General features: G+C 32.5%; 1 protein-coding gene across 1 annotated transcript; it reads left to right on the forward strand.

Annotated features, from left to right (window-relative positions):
- The first annotated feature begins 13,638 nt into the window (after nt 1-13,638).
- Nucleotides 13,639-14,527, forward strand: LOC141485343 (uncharacterized). Its single transcript, XM_074181835.1, has 2 exons — nt 13,639-13,831; nt 13,893-14,527. The coding sequence occupies exons 1-2, from the start codon at nt 13,792-13,794 to the stop codon at nt 14,246-14,248; spliced, it is 396 nt and encodes a 131-aa protein (XP_074037936.1). The 5' UTR covers nt 13,639-13,791; the 3' UTR covers nt 14,249-14,527.
- The last annotated feature ends 272 nt before the right edge of the window (nt 14,528-14,799 follow it).

Raw genomic sequence — 14,799 nt, forward strand, 5'->3', positions numbered from 1 at the left:
CCCAATATCCAGAAAAAATTAACGTGTGGGCAGGAATATTGGGAAACCATATTGAAGGACCTCTATTTATTGATCGAAATTCAAAAGGGGAACTGTATTTGTAAATGCTGGAAATTACTGTTGACCCTCTCATCACTGAAATCGTCGAAGCAAATCCTAATGAATTCAATATGGATATTATATTCCAACAAGATGGAGCACCACCACATTACTCCAGACAAGTAAGAAACTATTTGGATACTACTTTTCCTGGTCGTTGGATTGGCCGTCGAGGTCCTACAGAATGGCCAGCCCGCTCGTCAGATGTGACACCTCTGAACTTTTTTTATGGGGCTATTTGAAGCTGAAGGTGTACGAAACTGTACATATGTAGAAAGGAGTGCTGATTGAATGGAGAAGAGTGAATTTCATTCAATGTGCATATCTTTGAAAATAGTTGTTTCGTATGGACTTTTTCATTCAGTGCATTAACTAGATATCTTCATGATGGCTTTCTATCGAATTAAATAACTTTTTTCTTTTCTCTAGAAGTATGCAAATTAATAAACTGATGGAGGAGTAGGAAAAGAAATAGCTCTGTTCAAAAAACTAATCTGTTGTAAAAATATTATCCTCTCGATTCAATCTAACGAAGGGCTAATGTAGAAAATGAAGATTGTTGAAATGGGTAACATGCGGATGAATTATTTTTCTGAGACTTGAAAGAAATAAAATAGTCAGAGAGTTCCTGAATAGGAAAGATATTATCATGAAAAAACTTACATTTTTCAATATATTCCAGCTCTGAAATTGATATAGAATTAATTGTCCATTAGAAAGACTGATCATGCACTACCTTAAAGAGAGAAAATATGTTGTTGTTAAAATGAATACATTTATACTCTAAATAAAAAATTTAATGTACGATTAGAATAATGTCAACAACTGCCGAATATTTGAAATGAGAATAAATCGTACTCATATCATTCATTATTATTTTGTTTTGATTGGATTTCGATGCATATTTTATAAAACTTCCATTTGTTGAGGGTGGATATGAACCATGTGATTTACATATATACATCATTTCTGTCATGTGCGTCACCATAACCGATTGAAAGTTGAATAATTCATTTTTGAATGAAAATGTTGAATGAAATGGCTATCGAAATCCTTCGTATCCATCAGACTTTGATACATCTTTGGCTGGGTATTCGATGTTAATGTCAATACCTTGATACATTTCAATACTTTCGATAGAAGTTTTGATTTCGTCTGTTCAATTATTCACTTATGAAACTGAGAGACACATTTTTATTACTTGAAACTCCAGTAAACTCATTTAAATGTATTCAATATTATGTAGTATGTGGTACTTCAAAATACTAGATATTCAGTGTAAATATTAAGTACAAAAGTCTGTTGCGCCTCATTAACGATTTGCAATTTCAAGGGCAATATTTAACAACGACTTATAGATGCTGAACTAATGTATTATCAGTATCATAAATTGTGTCGTTTTGAATTGTAACGTCATATTATCTAAATTAATTTTCCAAATTGTTCAAGTTATCATTACTATTCAATAAAAAAACGCTCCAATCGATTAATTATCTAATATACCTATCTCACCAACAGTTTGTTTCTCAATAGTATTACTTTGTGTCATCGATAACAAAGTGAGAGTTCTCTTATAACAACGATCTAACACTTTCAGGAGAGGTACAACTCCATTTGATGCTGCGTAGATTTCAGTTCATACTGGAACAGTTCGGAGAAATCATATTTCAAATTAATCATGGTCTCGCCCTCGAACATTTTTTTATTCATACTTTGTTTGAAAGTGGTTGACAATGTTTCATGGTGGATTTTACTAGTTCGGACTTCCATTGTGTAATATAATTCTATAATTTGATTTGGAGTCTATGAAAGAACGAATGAATTCAAAATGAATAGCTGTAATACCAATTATATCAAGCAATGAGAAGTTAAATGAAATTACGGATGAAAAACCAAGATAAAATATGAAAATGACCATAGAGTAAAAATATATAAAAATAAGCAAAAAAGTACACAATTGAAAAAGAAATTGAAGAATCAAAAAAGATTTACAACCAAATTACTTCACGATTACTTCACGACAGAGTCAGCGAAATTAAAATGTGATAAAACTAATGTTTCGCACAGTTTCATTTTGATTTTTCGAGGAATTAAATGCCTGTTTCCATAAATCAGTTTTAGTGAACCATATGCCCGTCGAATCAATTGATTAACATGTTTTTCGAATCTTAGGTCTGCCTCTATGATAATGCCTAGGTTTTTAGCTTCTTCAACAACAGGAATCAATTCATTATTAATTTCTATATTAATAGAAAACTGAAATCTAGCCCAATTATACATAGAACCAAATAACATTACTTTAGATTTAGCGCAATTTATTAGTAAACAATGTTCAGAAGCAAAATTAATGAACGTCGCCAGTTCCCTATCAATTATTTCAGAAGCATCATCTGCTAACTGCGGAGGAAAAGTGTGATAAATCTGTGTATCATCAGCATAGACATGAATCTTACATTGTTCTAAAGATTTTATTAAATTGATGGTATACACAGAAAAAAGTAAAGGGCCCAGGATTGAACCTTGAGGCACCCCCGAGTTCAATGTCATATATTCGGACTGATTTGATTCAATTTTTACACACTGTTTACGATTGTCTAAATAATTTTGTATAAGGCCAACAGCCGATTCTGAAAAACCTATATAGTGCAAAATATTAAGCAATAATTTGAAGTTGATAGTGTCAAAGGCTCTGCTGAAATCCAGCAGTACCAATATTGCACACAGACCTTTATCCATTGAGGCAATGATATCATCGACTATATTAAGTAAGGCTGTCGTACAGCTGTAGCTTTTACGAAAGCCAGATTGAACAACAGGCAATAGTGAGTGGTCGGCTAAATGCTGTCTTATCTGTACTTCAATGGATCTTTCTAGAATCTTGGAAAGCATGGGTAGAATACTTATTCCTCTAAGATCCTTGTATTCTGAAGGATTTTGTTTCTTGGGTAGAACTTGAACCACTGCTCTTTTCCAAACAGTAGGGACAACACCCCTTGAAAGGCAGAAATTTATGATGTGTGTAATATATGGCACAATTAGAGGACAACAAAGTTTGATAAGTTTAACATTCAGCCCATCACAACCCATTGCATTGGAATTAATTTTACAAATGCTGTCATATACAAAAGTCTCATTGACTTCTTTGAATTTAAAAGTGGAAGGAATAATATTGTTGGTGCTGTAAAAATTCATAAGATATTCAGGTGGGGCAACATTTGGAATGGAATTTATTAAAAAATTATTAATTTCACTTGGCTTCTTTAGATTTTCAGGAATTTCTTGATTTTTGTTTTTCAAGAAGTTATTTCTTTTCAGTGTTTGCCACAGCTTTTTTGAATCGGAATTCTCAAACTGATACAAAAAGTATGCCCTTTTCTCCTTTATTATTGCTTGGTTTGTATAATTCCTGAGATCTTTATACAATTGAAAATGAGCGACTGACTTTGTTCGTTTATATTTATTCAGCGCTTTATTTCGTTCATTCATCATTTGTTGTAAGGCAAATGTCAGCCAAGGAACTTTCTTTTTTGTAATTTTAGAAGTTATTATAGGGGCATGCCGATCAAATATGCTAGTTAAACAATTTACCAAGTAAGATACTTTTTCATCCACGCCTTCTTGATCGAAAATACGGAAAAATGATATATTTCTCAAATCATGAAGAAATAATTGTTCATTAAAATTTTCGAAACACCTATAAGTATACATCTTGAAAGTCGTTTCCTTTTTCACATTAAGCTTGCAATTTACAATACAGTGGTCTGATATATCATTATGAATAATACCTTTCTCAATCAAGTTTTCCTCTTTAAGTATAATATAATCAAGCAGCGATTCCGAGCTATCAGTTACTCTTGTTGGTTCGTCAATTACCTGGGCTAGATCAAATACCTCCAAAATATGATTCAATTTGTTGACAACCGCATTTTTTTCAATAAAATTTATGTTGAAATCACCTAAACACACCATTTCATCAACAGTTGGAAATAAGTATCCCAAAGAATCTTCAAATTCATCAAGAAAATCATTGGCTGTTTGGTCATGTGGTTTATAAATCACACCTATACCAAATGTTTGTTTATGGATTGTCAGTTTAATCCACAATTGTTTCCAATTATTTTTATCATTATTTACAATCAATTCACTAAGATACTTATTTTTTACATAAACACATAAACCTCTACCCCGAGCATTCCTGTCTCCTCTGTATAATACATAATCTGCAATATTTAAGACTTCATCAGTAATATGATCAAAAAGCCATGTCTCACATACCAAAAAAACATCGTATTCATTTTGCTGTAGTATATTTTTTACGTCACGAAGTGACGGGGATTCGGTCTGATTAGAATAAATATTTACTCTGTTTTAATTTTCCCCAAATCAACTCGTTGGGATTGAGAACACAAAAATAAGAGTTGTGTCCATAATTTTCAGCAATACTCTCGAGGGCATATAACTTTTCTAATGTTTTTGTCTGTAAAACTTCAAGTAGTTGGTTTTTGGTATAGTAATCTTCAAAATACAAATTGTTATTCAATAAAAAACTTTGTATTTTATCTTTCCTCTAATTTTTATTCGGTACTTTGATGAGCTGTCGCGAATGATAGGAATTGTTGTCAAGAACTATTACACTATTCACATCCAAATTTGGTATCAATGTCACTTAAATGAAATTAATAAAAAAACGTTTGTCCAAATACCACTGGTAAATGAAATTTACCAGTGGTATTTAGATAAAAGTTTTTTATTCATTTCAGTTAAGTGATCATGAATTACCATAAAGTAAACAAGTCATCAATCAAACATATGGTATCAATGTGTTTTCAAATCATTCTTCGAAAGTATAAGCTTCCATGTTCTTATGATTTTCAACATTGCGGTCCTTGAGTTTTTCCCACATAATTTCAAAGAATTCGGAATCCATCCTTTACTTCCACCGCAATGCACAATGAATAGTGGCGATCCTTTGTTTGCAGGCATGTTAGGCGTACACATTTTCGAACCATCAGTCCACCCTTTCGTAACTGTGTCGTGAGTGTCATATCAAATTTCGTCCAAATCGAAAATTTGCCGTTGTTCATGTCTATACCTATTCAGTTATTTATTCTGAGTATTTGTTATCCAATTCCACTCTTCTTCTGCTTTCCGTAACCGCTTGACGTTTGTTTATTATTTTGAATCTAAATTCTAGTTTCTTTATCCAATTCTGAAGAGTTTTGTCACATCTACTCACGTTATGTCCGGATGTATTCAATTTCTTCCTTATGATTTCAGTTGTAGGAATCTCATTGCTTTTGTAACAGTCGTATATTGTTTTTTCAATGATTTCATTAGATAAACATCTGAAGGTATCAGTAATCCTGTATCATATCGCGTCTTATGTTCATAAGGTTTGTTTGTGACTATTTTACGTCCAGTTGAGAAACGAATTTCGGTTAAATCTGATGTTGCTTGTAATAATGTGTTTTCCTCGAAACAAAACTTGAAAGGTTGATTTTTATATGCATTGAAACATACTGCATCCAAATTTCATTCATTGGTATCTCATTTTTGCATTTTTTACCATGGCTATTGAAATCACTACACTGGAAAAAGTCTGCATTGTTATCACACTCGCTATTACTATTAGTAATTATAACTGCACCAATATCAAATTTCAACAGTGAAAACGCGATCAGTTCCTGAACTGAATTCGATGGTGGTAACCATCCCCTCATTCCTCGATTTCTATTCGTCCCCGTGACATGACTTTAAATTTGATTTTATGACTCTTCAGCCAATCATAAATCTCGGTCAGTAAAAATAATCCAATTCGAATGGCCAAGTCTACAATCCACGTGGACTAGTTTGCTGCCGGTTCATTGCTCTGTATTGTTTTTGGCCTTTGAAAGTGTCGCCAACTTTAATAGTACACAATATCGTTTACTTCGACTATACCATCAATATACATCTGACTAACCCCATGAAAATGTAAATGCATTGCAGCCGACTCACTCGGCCGTACTTATCTTAATACGTACGAGTAATTCATATAGTAATTCATATAGATATTATCGAGTTTTGTTAATCAATATTGAGAATAATAAAAAACTGATCAACATTATAGCACATGAAAATTTTTCGGAAACAAAGTTTTTGGCTTTCCACTACTCCATCTTGATACAAAAAAAAGGATGAAATACTCTTCCAAAGAAAGAAAGGAAGGAATCAATTTGAGAATAAGAAACTCTATACATGGATGTGTAGATCATGCAAAGAAGTAACTTTCAGAAACAAACTAAAAGGAAGTCCTCCTGAAACAGCTACTTTCATATAAACATTGAATTACACGAAAGAAAAAAATTCTTTCGAAACAAATACTTCTATATGAACACTGAATTATACAGAAGATACTTTTCTCTACTCAGTTTGTATTTCATACATCCGTTGTGGAATAAAAATCAGATATCATTCACATGAGTTCTACTTTGAATGAATAGTAAAAAATTGCACTTACATGGAACACTGTCATCATCACTGGTATACATCGATGTTTTACCTTAAGACACTTGCCCCAAGGCTCTTCAGTACCAAATTGGATAACATTAGTAGCTGTTTCAGGAGGACTTTCTTTCAGTTTGTGTCTTAAAGTTACCTCTTGCAAAGTTACTTCTTTGCATGATCTACACCTCATCTTTTTTTTTATCAAGATGGAGTAGTAGAAAGCCAAAAACTTTCTTTCCCAAAAATCAATTACTCCTAAAAATAGAACCCCTTCAATTCCACTCTGAAAATGTTCCACTCTGGAATATGCAAAAGAAGAGGTTGACGATATGCAGACAAAACTTTGTTTGATGATTGTTGTGGAAATGGGACTTGAAGATCAGCTGAATATTTCACTGAATAAGAATGATTCATTATAGTATGTTCAACAACAATTATATCAACGACAATCGGCTGATGGTCGGATGTTAATTTGGTTCAAGTCGACAAAGCTCAACTCGGACGTGACTCGTCTGACCATCTACCCAAGAAGACCATCAACCAAGAACATCTACATCAAGAAGACACGTATGACAACACGCCGCACACAGTCAGATGAAATAGAACACTGGCATAACGAGACTTTTGGGTAGTACCGTGATTCAAATAATTTCAAGTTTATTTGTTTTTTTTTGTCATTTTTGAAGTTGTTTTGTTCGTGCGTATCGCCTATTATTATTAAAAGATCGCTGGCTTCTAAATTTTTATAAGTATCAAATGATTTAATTTAAATTTAAAGATCGACATTTGATGTAGCCAAATTTGAATAGAGCTTTCGTTTTTGACATTATGGATGTTCATCATTTTAAATAATTATTGACATACTCAATTGGACTATCAAATTCATTTTTTACGATTTATTTGTTCTTCATTTGTACAATGATTACTTCAAATAGTTACCAAGGAAGCGTGGCTTTAATCGTCGTCTTTGAAAGACGATTAAATAAATAAAAATTAAATAAAACAATATGACATATAACCCGTTGACCGAGCTATGCCTGTAAGGTATATAATCTTTGCCATTTTCGCAAAAATGTCTACTACTATTAGACTAGTGTACCTAATTTTTTTCGTGATTTAGTAAAGTTCCGTGTTATCAATAGATGTGAAGAGAGAGCAGCCCTGGAATCGAACCTAGAAAATCCTCTACGCAGCTAAAATGGAATGCTGAAGAGATTCCATTGATAGCCGATATGGTGATCGGATATGTACAAGATTCCCACATCAATCACCGCAGCAACCTTTCCGTATCCTTATACGAAAAAGTTGCTGGGGTGATAAACGTAGTCATTTCAGAGTCAGCTTTGCAGGGCTTTATGACCTCTTTTTTGGATAACTCAGGATTGTATTATTTCGGAGCGGATACAAACATTTTAGGACACACTCAGGAGGACTCCAACTTGCCAGGGGTATTCTAACGCTCCAGCGGCATGGTTGTATATGTTGTTGTTATTAGTTTCTTAGTATTAACACAAAATTAATGAAGACGGCAAGTATTTATTCCTTACCTTGAATATACACCTACTCAAGATATTCAAAACTTTCGTTTAAAATGATTACTGAAATGGAATGTTGCTATTTCCGTCATGAATGGCAGAACTTTTTCATGAACTATATATACCCTGAAGTTACTGTTTTCATTAAAGTAAAATGTTTCATTTGGTGATATGAGTAAAACATTGGCGTATTTTTGTGTCTGAATAATTGTATATTTTTTTATTAATTTATATTGCAATAAGAATGTCACATTCAACCACATTTTGACAGGAGAGATCGCTTCTGATAAAAAAAATATTCCAAAGTAACGTCTGAATCGGGAGTGGAAATTATAGCCAAGATATGGAAAATTGACGGAGTTTATTGAAGCACTGACTTTGGTTTCTGTGAGTGCTGAAATATGAGGACTTTCTGTTTGCAGATGTTAGTGCACTGAGTTCATATTTGAGTTGAGTCCTCTTATATTGCAGAAGTTAATACGAGGAATAATAGGGCAGATGAAGTTTAATACTTCATTAATTAATACTTCATGGAAAACAGTGAATTGGGAAAAATACCTTTTGAGCAAAACTCAAGTGCAGATGTTTGACTTTGCGATTTCGCTGCGGTAGAACTTGTTGTTGTCATGATATTCAATCTGATTTCAAAATGATTTTTTTCAATAGTATTTGATCTTGTTTAAATGTGGTTGACAATGTTTCATGGTGAATTTCATCAGTTCGGACTTCCATTGTCTAATATGATTCTACTATTATTCGAGATCAAGTTTTTAAACGACGTTTCAATTGTTAGTATCCACAATTGACTTCATCTGTCATCACTCGAAGACGATTGATACTAACAATCGAAACGTCGTAAACAGACTTGAATTCGAATCATATAAAATCATATCAGACAATGGAAGTCCTAACTAATAAAATTCAGTACCTATTTGATCTTCATTCATATTTTGGTTTCTATACACAATCACTGTAACATGACCTTCACCACTGTTTTAGAGCATTATCTCTGGATGTTAAGGTTTCGATAGGCGATTCCGTCAATCTGATTTATATTAGTTATTGAATATTGTCACTTCAGCTTCATGTAAATTATATCGATCTTCTTTGAAATTATCTACTCAAATCCGTCAAAATTGAGAATAACTCAATGAAAGTATTATAACATTTTGATCGATGAAATGGTTCATTCATTTACATGGAGTTTTGAGTTGAAAGTGAGTATTACTTCAATATTTTTTCATGAATATTTTTCTCGAATTAGTATTTCTTCAATATTTTTTGAACGAGTAAGTAATCATCAATATTTTTCTCGAATTAGAAAGTATACTCGATATATGCAAAATATCTAATGGATGAGTAATCTTTGGACATTATCATCGACAATTGAGAAGTTATTAGAGAATCATTTGTGATTCGTACACCTACCTATGTTTCAGTGACTGAGTTGAATTTCAAAATATTTATCGAAAAGAGGAATAGTTGGGACTAGGTCAGATAATATGATGGAATTGGCCGATACTGGATGTGAGATGTTCACTAAACAGTTTTACAAAAATGCAACACATTTTTCTCCATACAATGGCTTCTTCGAGCGTGTTTTTACTCAGTGAAGACACTTTATTGCGAGATATCCACTAAGCAGTTTTACAAAAAAGCAACACGTGTTTTGTCATACAATAGCTTCTTCAGGGTTGTCTTAACTCAGTAAAGATACCCCTGATTTGTTCAAAAAGCTGAGGAGAGAACTAATAATTCAAATAATATGTATTGGCAAAATCAATACAGTCCAGTGTGACAATATTACAGTTTTGTCCATTTACTCCTCTCCCAAAATTCAACGTAATATTCGATAATGAAACATTTGTGTTCTTCCATGTGGAGTATGAAAATATAGATCCAGTTTTTCAGCACGCCCAACACAAATCAAGAATGCTGTGAAAAGAATATCTCTTAAATAAATGTTTTTTTCCTGTTCTCTGAAATCCATTCATAGTATTTGCTTGCTTCTTTGATTGATATATATAAAATTTACTGGTCATGATGAGCTTTTCTTTGTTATGTAATATATATATTACTGGAGTTTTTTCCCCAACACCAAATCGTTATTTTTAACACCTCGACACGTGTTTCGATCACCAAGTGATCATCTTCAAAGAAGATTTAAACCTACATACTAATGCGAGCTAACCCTATTTATGCTATAAAGGTAACCCTTACAGGTAAACCATCCAGGCGTACCAACCATACAGGTATACCATTCTAAATTAATTTTACAATTTTGCCTTATCTATTATTTTATAATATATATTTATATAAAACAGTTTTCAGCTAGATAAAAATTAATTTCACAACATTGCCTATCCAAATTTATTTTTGCAATGTGTCCTTATGTAATAACCAGTAAACCCAACAATATTATTTTATTTTATTTTAGCAAGCTATATAGTATGCTCTTTGGAATAGGTCCGTCATCGTTATTCATAATATTATTGTGTTCACTTATTTCTACACTCTCAAAGGCATCTAGTTGCCTGTTGTTGTTAACTTGTTCAATCGTTATTGTTTCAGGCTTATTAAAAAAAATATTTTTAACTTTTTAGTTCGATGTTCTTTGAAAGCGTGTTTTTTAATTTAAAAAAAAATATATATATATATATATATATATATATATATATATATATATATATATATATATATATATATATATATATATATATATATATATATATATATATATATATATTCCATTTTTAAGTTTCGTATGCTATAAAAGCGTGTTTTTTAGTGTATTTGAAGTATAGTAATTTTATCTAAACTTTGGGATCAATCAGCCGTATATTGTTTAGAAAAATGACCATTGATATTTTTCGATTCCGGAGAGTGAGCCTGAAAATCAGCTACCAAGCCCAAGGAAGGCAACAGGCGCGCAAAATACTTTTTTCAAATTAAAAAATACATGTAAAGTGAGTTCGAATTATATCAAGGAAGTAACGTACAGCGCCATCTGCCTGCGAATAGATCAAGCAAGAATGTTGATAATTCTGTCAAATGCAGATCCCGATATGAAATGAAAAGGGGAGTTACAAACGAACATACATACATACAGGTGAAGCTAATATAAAGCCTGTAAAAAGGAGTCACTTCGAATATATCAATTCTCATGACCAGTATTATAGAGGTAATCAATGACCGTACCTATGCCGTTTCTATATATAACATTAATCAGAACTGAACAGAAGGTCATTATTTCGGAAAGGTAGAAAAAACCTCCATATGTCATATGTATAGCAATTTTCTTTGCTGCCATTTGGATAAAATGAATATCAATTATATATGATCTCTAAAAACATAATCGATAAAATCGCTCATCTTAGTTTCTCCATTTTTTTTTAATTCATTGCCATCATATATTTTCGAATATTTTTTATTTTATCGTTTACATATCATTTTCATTACACGTCACAATAATTTGTTTTTTATCAATGGGTGTTTACATAATTTTTCAATATTTATGTCGTCTCAGTTTCAATTATTATTTTCTTTTGTTTATCGGATTATTTCGGTTCTGGTATTTTCCTTCCATATTCCATTTTTTTCTGCTCATAGATTTCAAATCTGCATGGGGATCTCATAAACGATAAGAGCTAAAGAGTCGATCAAATTGGTGAAAAAAGCCTATTTCAAACACGGACCTGTATTGTTTTGTTTCGGTGTTTCCGATGTCAAAAAGTGTAAATCCAAAGTAGTTACTGGCTATAAATGTACAAATTGTGGAAGTTTCTATCATATTAGTTGTGCAAAACATCGTAATGCAAAAATTATCGATGATACACAAATGATTTGCTGTGAAAAAGATGAAACTGTGGCTGAAACTGAAATTTATAGTGCCCTATATGATGTCATGGACAGCATTGCTGATGGCGACAAAAAAGTTGACATAAATATTTTCAAATATATTTTGAAGCAAAAAGACATCATCATTGATGAACTTCGAGATAAGATCAATATTTTGAATAAACAAATAGAATTATTAAATCAAATGCACTACAAAAATATGTTTATCGCCGAATCAGACAGTTCTCAACAAAAAGTTAAGCCTACAAAACATATTGGCCATGAGAAAGTGCAAGCAAAGTAAAGTCTGAATAGCGAACAAAATATATATGACTCACATATCGTAAAAGTAAATAAAACGGAATCCCAAACAAAATCGGAATCCCAAAACAAGACTGAAAAAATTTCTTTAAATGACTTATCAGAAGCAATAGCCCATGTTGAAACAGAACAACTAATGAATAACTGTATCAATATCAAAAAGGAGGATAGGATTTCCAATTCTCAATCCCAAGGAGCCTGGAAAGAAGTTGTGTTGTGAAAAAATGAAAAAGTCACTTGTTTTTGGAAATAATAGAGAAACTGAATCTGTGAAAGAAGTGCCAAAAAATGTTTCTCTGCATGTGTACAGATTGGATCCCCAAATAACAGTCAATGAGTTACAACAGTCACTTGTTGGAAGTTTCCCGGAGGTAAATTGTGAAGCGTTCCGTCTATTTATTCCTCATTTGAGGTAACTATTTATGAGAGTAATTTTAAGAAAGCGATGGACCCGGAAGAGGAGCCTTACGATGCATGTGTTAACCGTTTTTTAGTGAAACGCAAAGTGAACCGCCCAATTCCATAATTTTCAAGCCTGACTCACTTATGTTAAACGTTAATACCTTGACAACTGATAAAATCAACTACCTTTTGAGTGATACAAGTGATTTGGAAACTTTAAAATGTTTATGCTTAGTTTAAACTGGACTGAAAAAAAACTCAATTGTAAGAAACCACTATCGACATGGGTGGAAGAAAAACGCGGTACCCGAAAAAACGCGGGGCCCGACAGATTGGATGGGAATTAGTCAGTCAATTCGAGCGAGCCAGGAGAGAGCATTGTTATTTGGACGTAGTTATGCAGAATGCTACCAACCCACAGTAGGCTTAAATTCGTATTAACCACATAACATGCATCTATATGTCAAATATTTTAAACTGCAGAAACCTACCAACTGAAATTAATAACTGTTATTGTAATAATTAACCCATTTTCTTAACCTTCCAAGATTTCGGTTTTTTCAGAAAAATACCAATCCACTTGGTTGGTTTCAATAATGATTTAATACGACCAAGTGGGTTGGTTGCCTTCTGCGTCAATACAAATCTGTTGAATGCAAGAATTATTGTTGACGCCACTGCGTGGGTTGGTAGTTTTCTGCGTTATGGAATCTTCACGTAACCTCAAAAAATTATATTGTTTTGTGTATTTTGGCTCGTGATCTTAGCAAAATTTTAACTGTTTCAATGATATTTTGTAAGTAAAACGTGTGTTGTTTTGTGATACAACATGTTCAGTTTCCGTACTAGTGAAATTTTCAATCTGCTTCAACAAAAGCTACGAGAGGTTAGTTTTCAGCAATATTCGTTGAAGTTAAAATCAATAATATATTTTCTGTTATTTTGATGGAATAGGAACGGAAAAAGTACTAGACTCCTCTCAAACAAATGAAAAAGTAGGTGATACTATTACAAAAATATTACAAATCAAATTCCATGTACTAGTAAGGAAATAACAATAACAATAGACAAGCAATTAATTAAAGAGTGTGGATCTATTAACAAAGCTTTTATGAGGGAGGAAGAGAAAGCATTGACTCAAACGGTTCATGGTACGAAAATTACCTGTTTCTTTTATGTGATTGATGATTGCTGTTTTATTTTTCATTTTAGATGTTCACCATTTGGAAATAACCTGTTCCAGTGGTCATGAGCTCAAAGATAACTATTCGGAGGATGACGATGACTCTATTCACGACCCCAATTACGAAGCTGTAAGGGATGAATCTTCTAGCTCAGATTATGAACCAACATCTTCAAAACATTTCGTTGGTGATAGCGATCATGTCGTTGCTGATAGCGATTCAACCGATACCCCTCAGAAAATAAAGTTAACGAGGCAAGACCAAAAAAAGGAAGAAAAAGAAAATTGGAAAATCAAAACAGGACAGAAAGGAAAAAGAAAAGGAATAGCAATGAAAAATATTACAACTATAAAGGGAGAGAAATTAGACCGGAAGAATTTATAAATTACGATTGGAATTGCACTTTAAAATGTGTCGAACATGTACCTGTCGAAATACGGAAGTTAGAGTTTGAAAGATTTTGGTCATTAGGCTCATATGATTGCCAGGTAAATTTTATCGCAACAGGAGTACAGCAGCTTCCGAAAAAACGACTTTATGGTAGAAATCCAGAAAGAAGAAAATTTTCAAGGAGCTATAAAATACAAGACAAAGTGGTATGCCGGGAAATGTATATTAGAACGTTTAACATCACAACATTTAAAGTTAATACCGCCCTAAAGAAATGTATATTAGAACGTTTAACATCACAACATTTAAAGTTAATACCGCCCTAAAGAAATTTAGAGGTGAAATTTCTTTAACTGACCAAAGAGGTATCAAACAAGGAGGGTAAAATAAACTTCCAGAAGCTAAAATTCAGAAGGTAATTGAAAAAATTAAAAAAATTCCAAAATGTAAATCTCACTACCGTAAAGAACAAACAAGGGCTGAATTTTTGCCCTCGGAAATGACCATACAGAAAATATACAAGATGTATAGCCGAGAAATTGATA

This window comes from Leptinotarsa decemlineata, unplaced genomic scaffold, assembly GCF_025532065.1.
Source record: "Leptinotarsa decemlineata unplaced genomic scaffold, Ldec_3_MD MMD2_tig00026316_RagTag_RagTag, whole genome shotgun sequence".
In the NCBI taxonomy this organism is placed as follows: Eukaryota; Metazoa; Arthropoda; class Insecta; order Coleoptera; family Chrysomelidae; genus Leptinotarsa; species Leptinotarsa decemlineata.

Bases quoted from the DNA above. Each gene is read 5' to 3' on its own strand.
- LOC141485343 (XM_074181835.1), top strand. From the start codon at position 13,792: ATGAGGGAGGAAGAGAAAGCATTGACTCAAACGGTTCATG. The intron at 13,832-13,892 runs GTACGAAAATTA...TTTTCATTTTAG, and splicing joins ATTGACTCAAACGGTTCATG to ATGTTCACCATTTGGAAATA.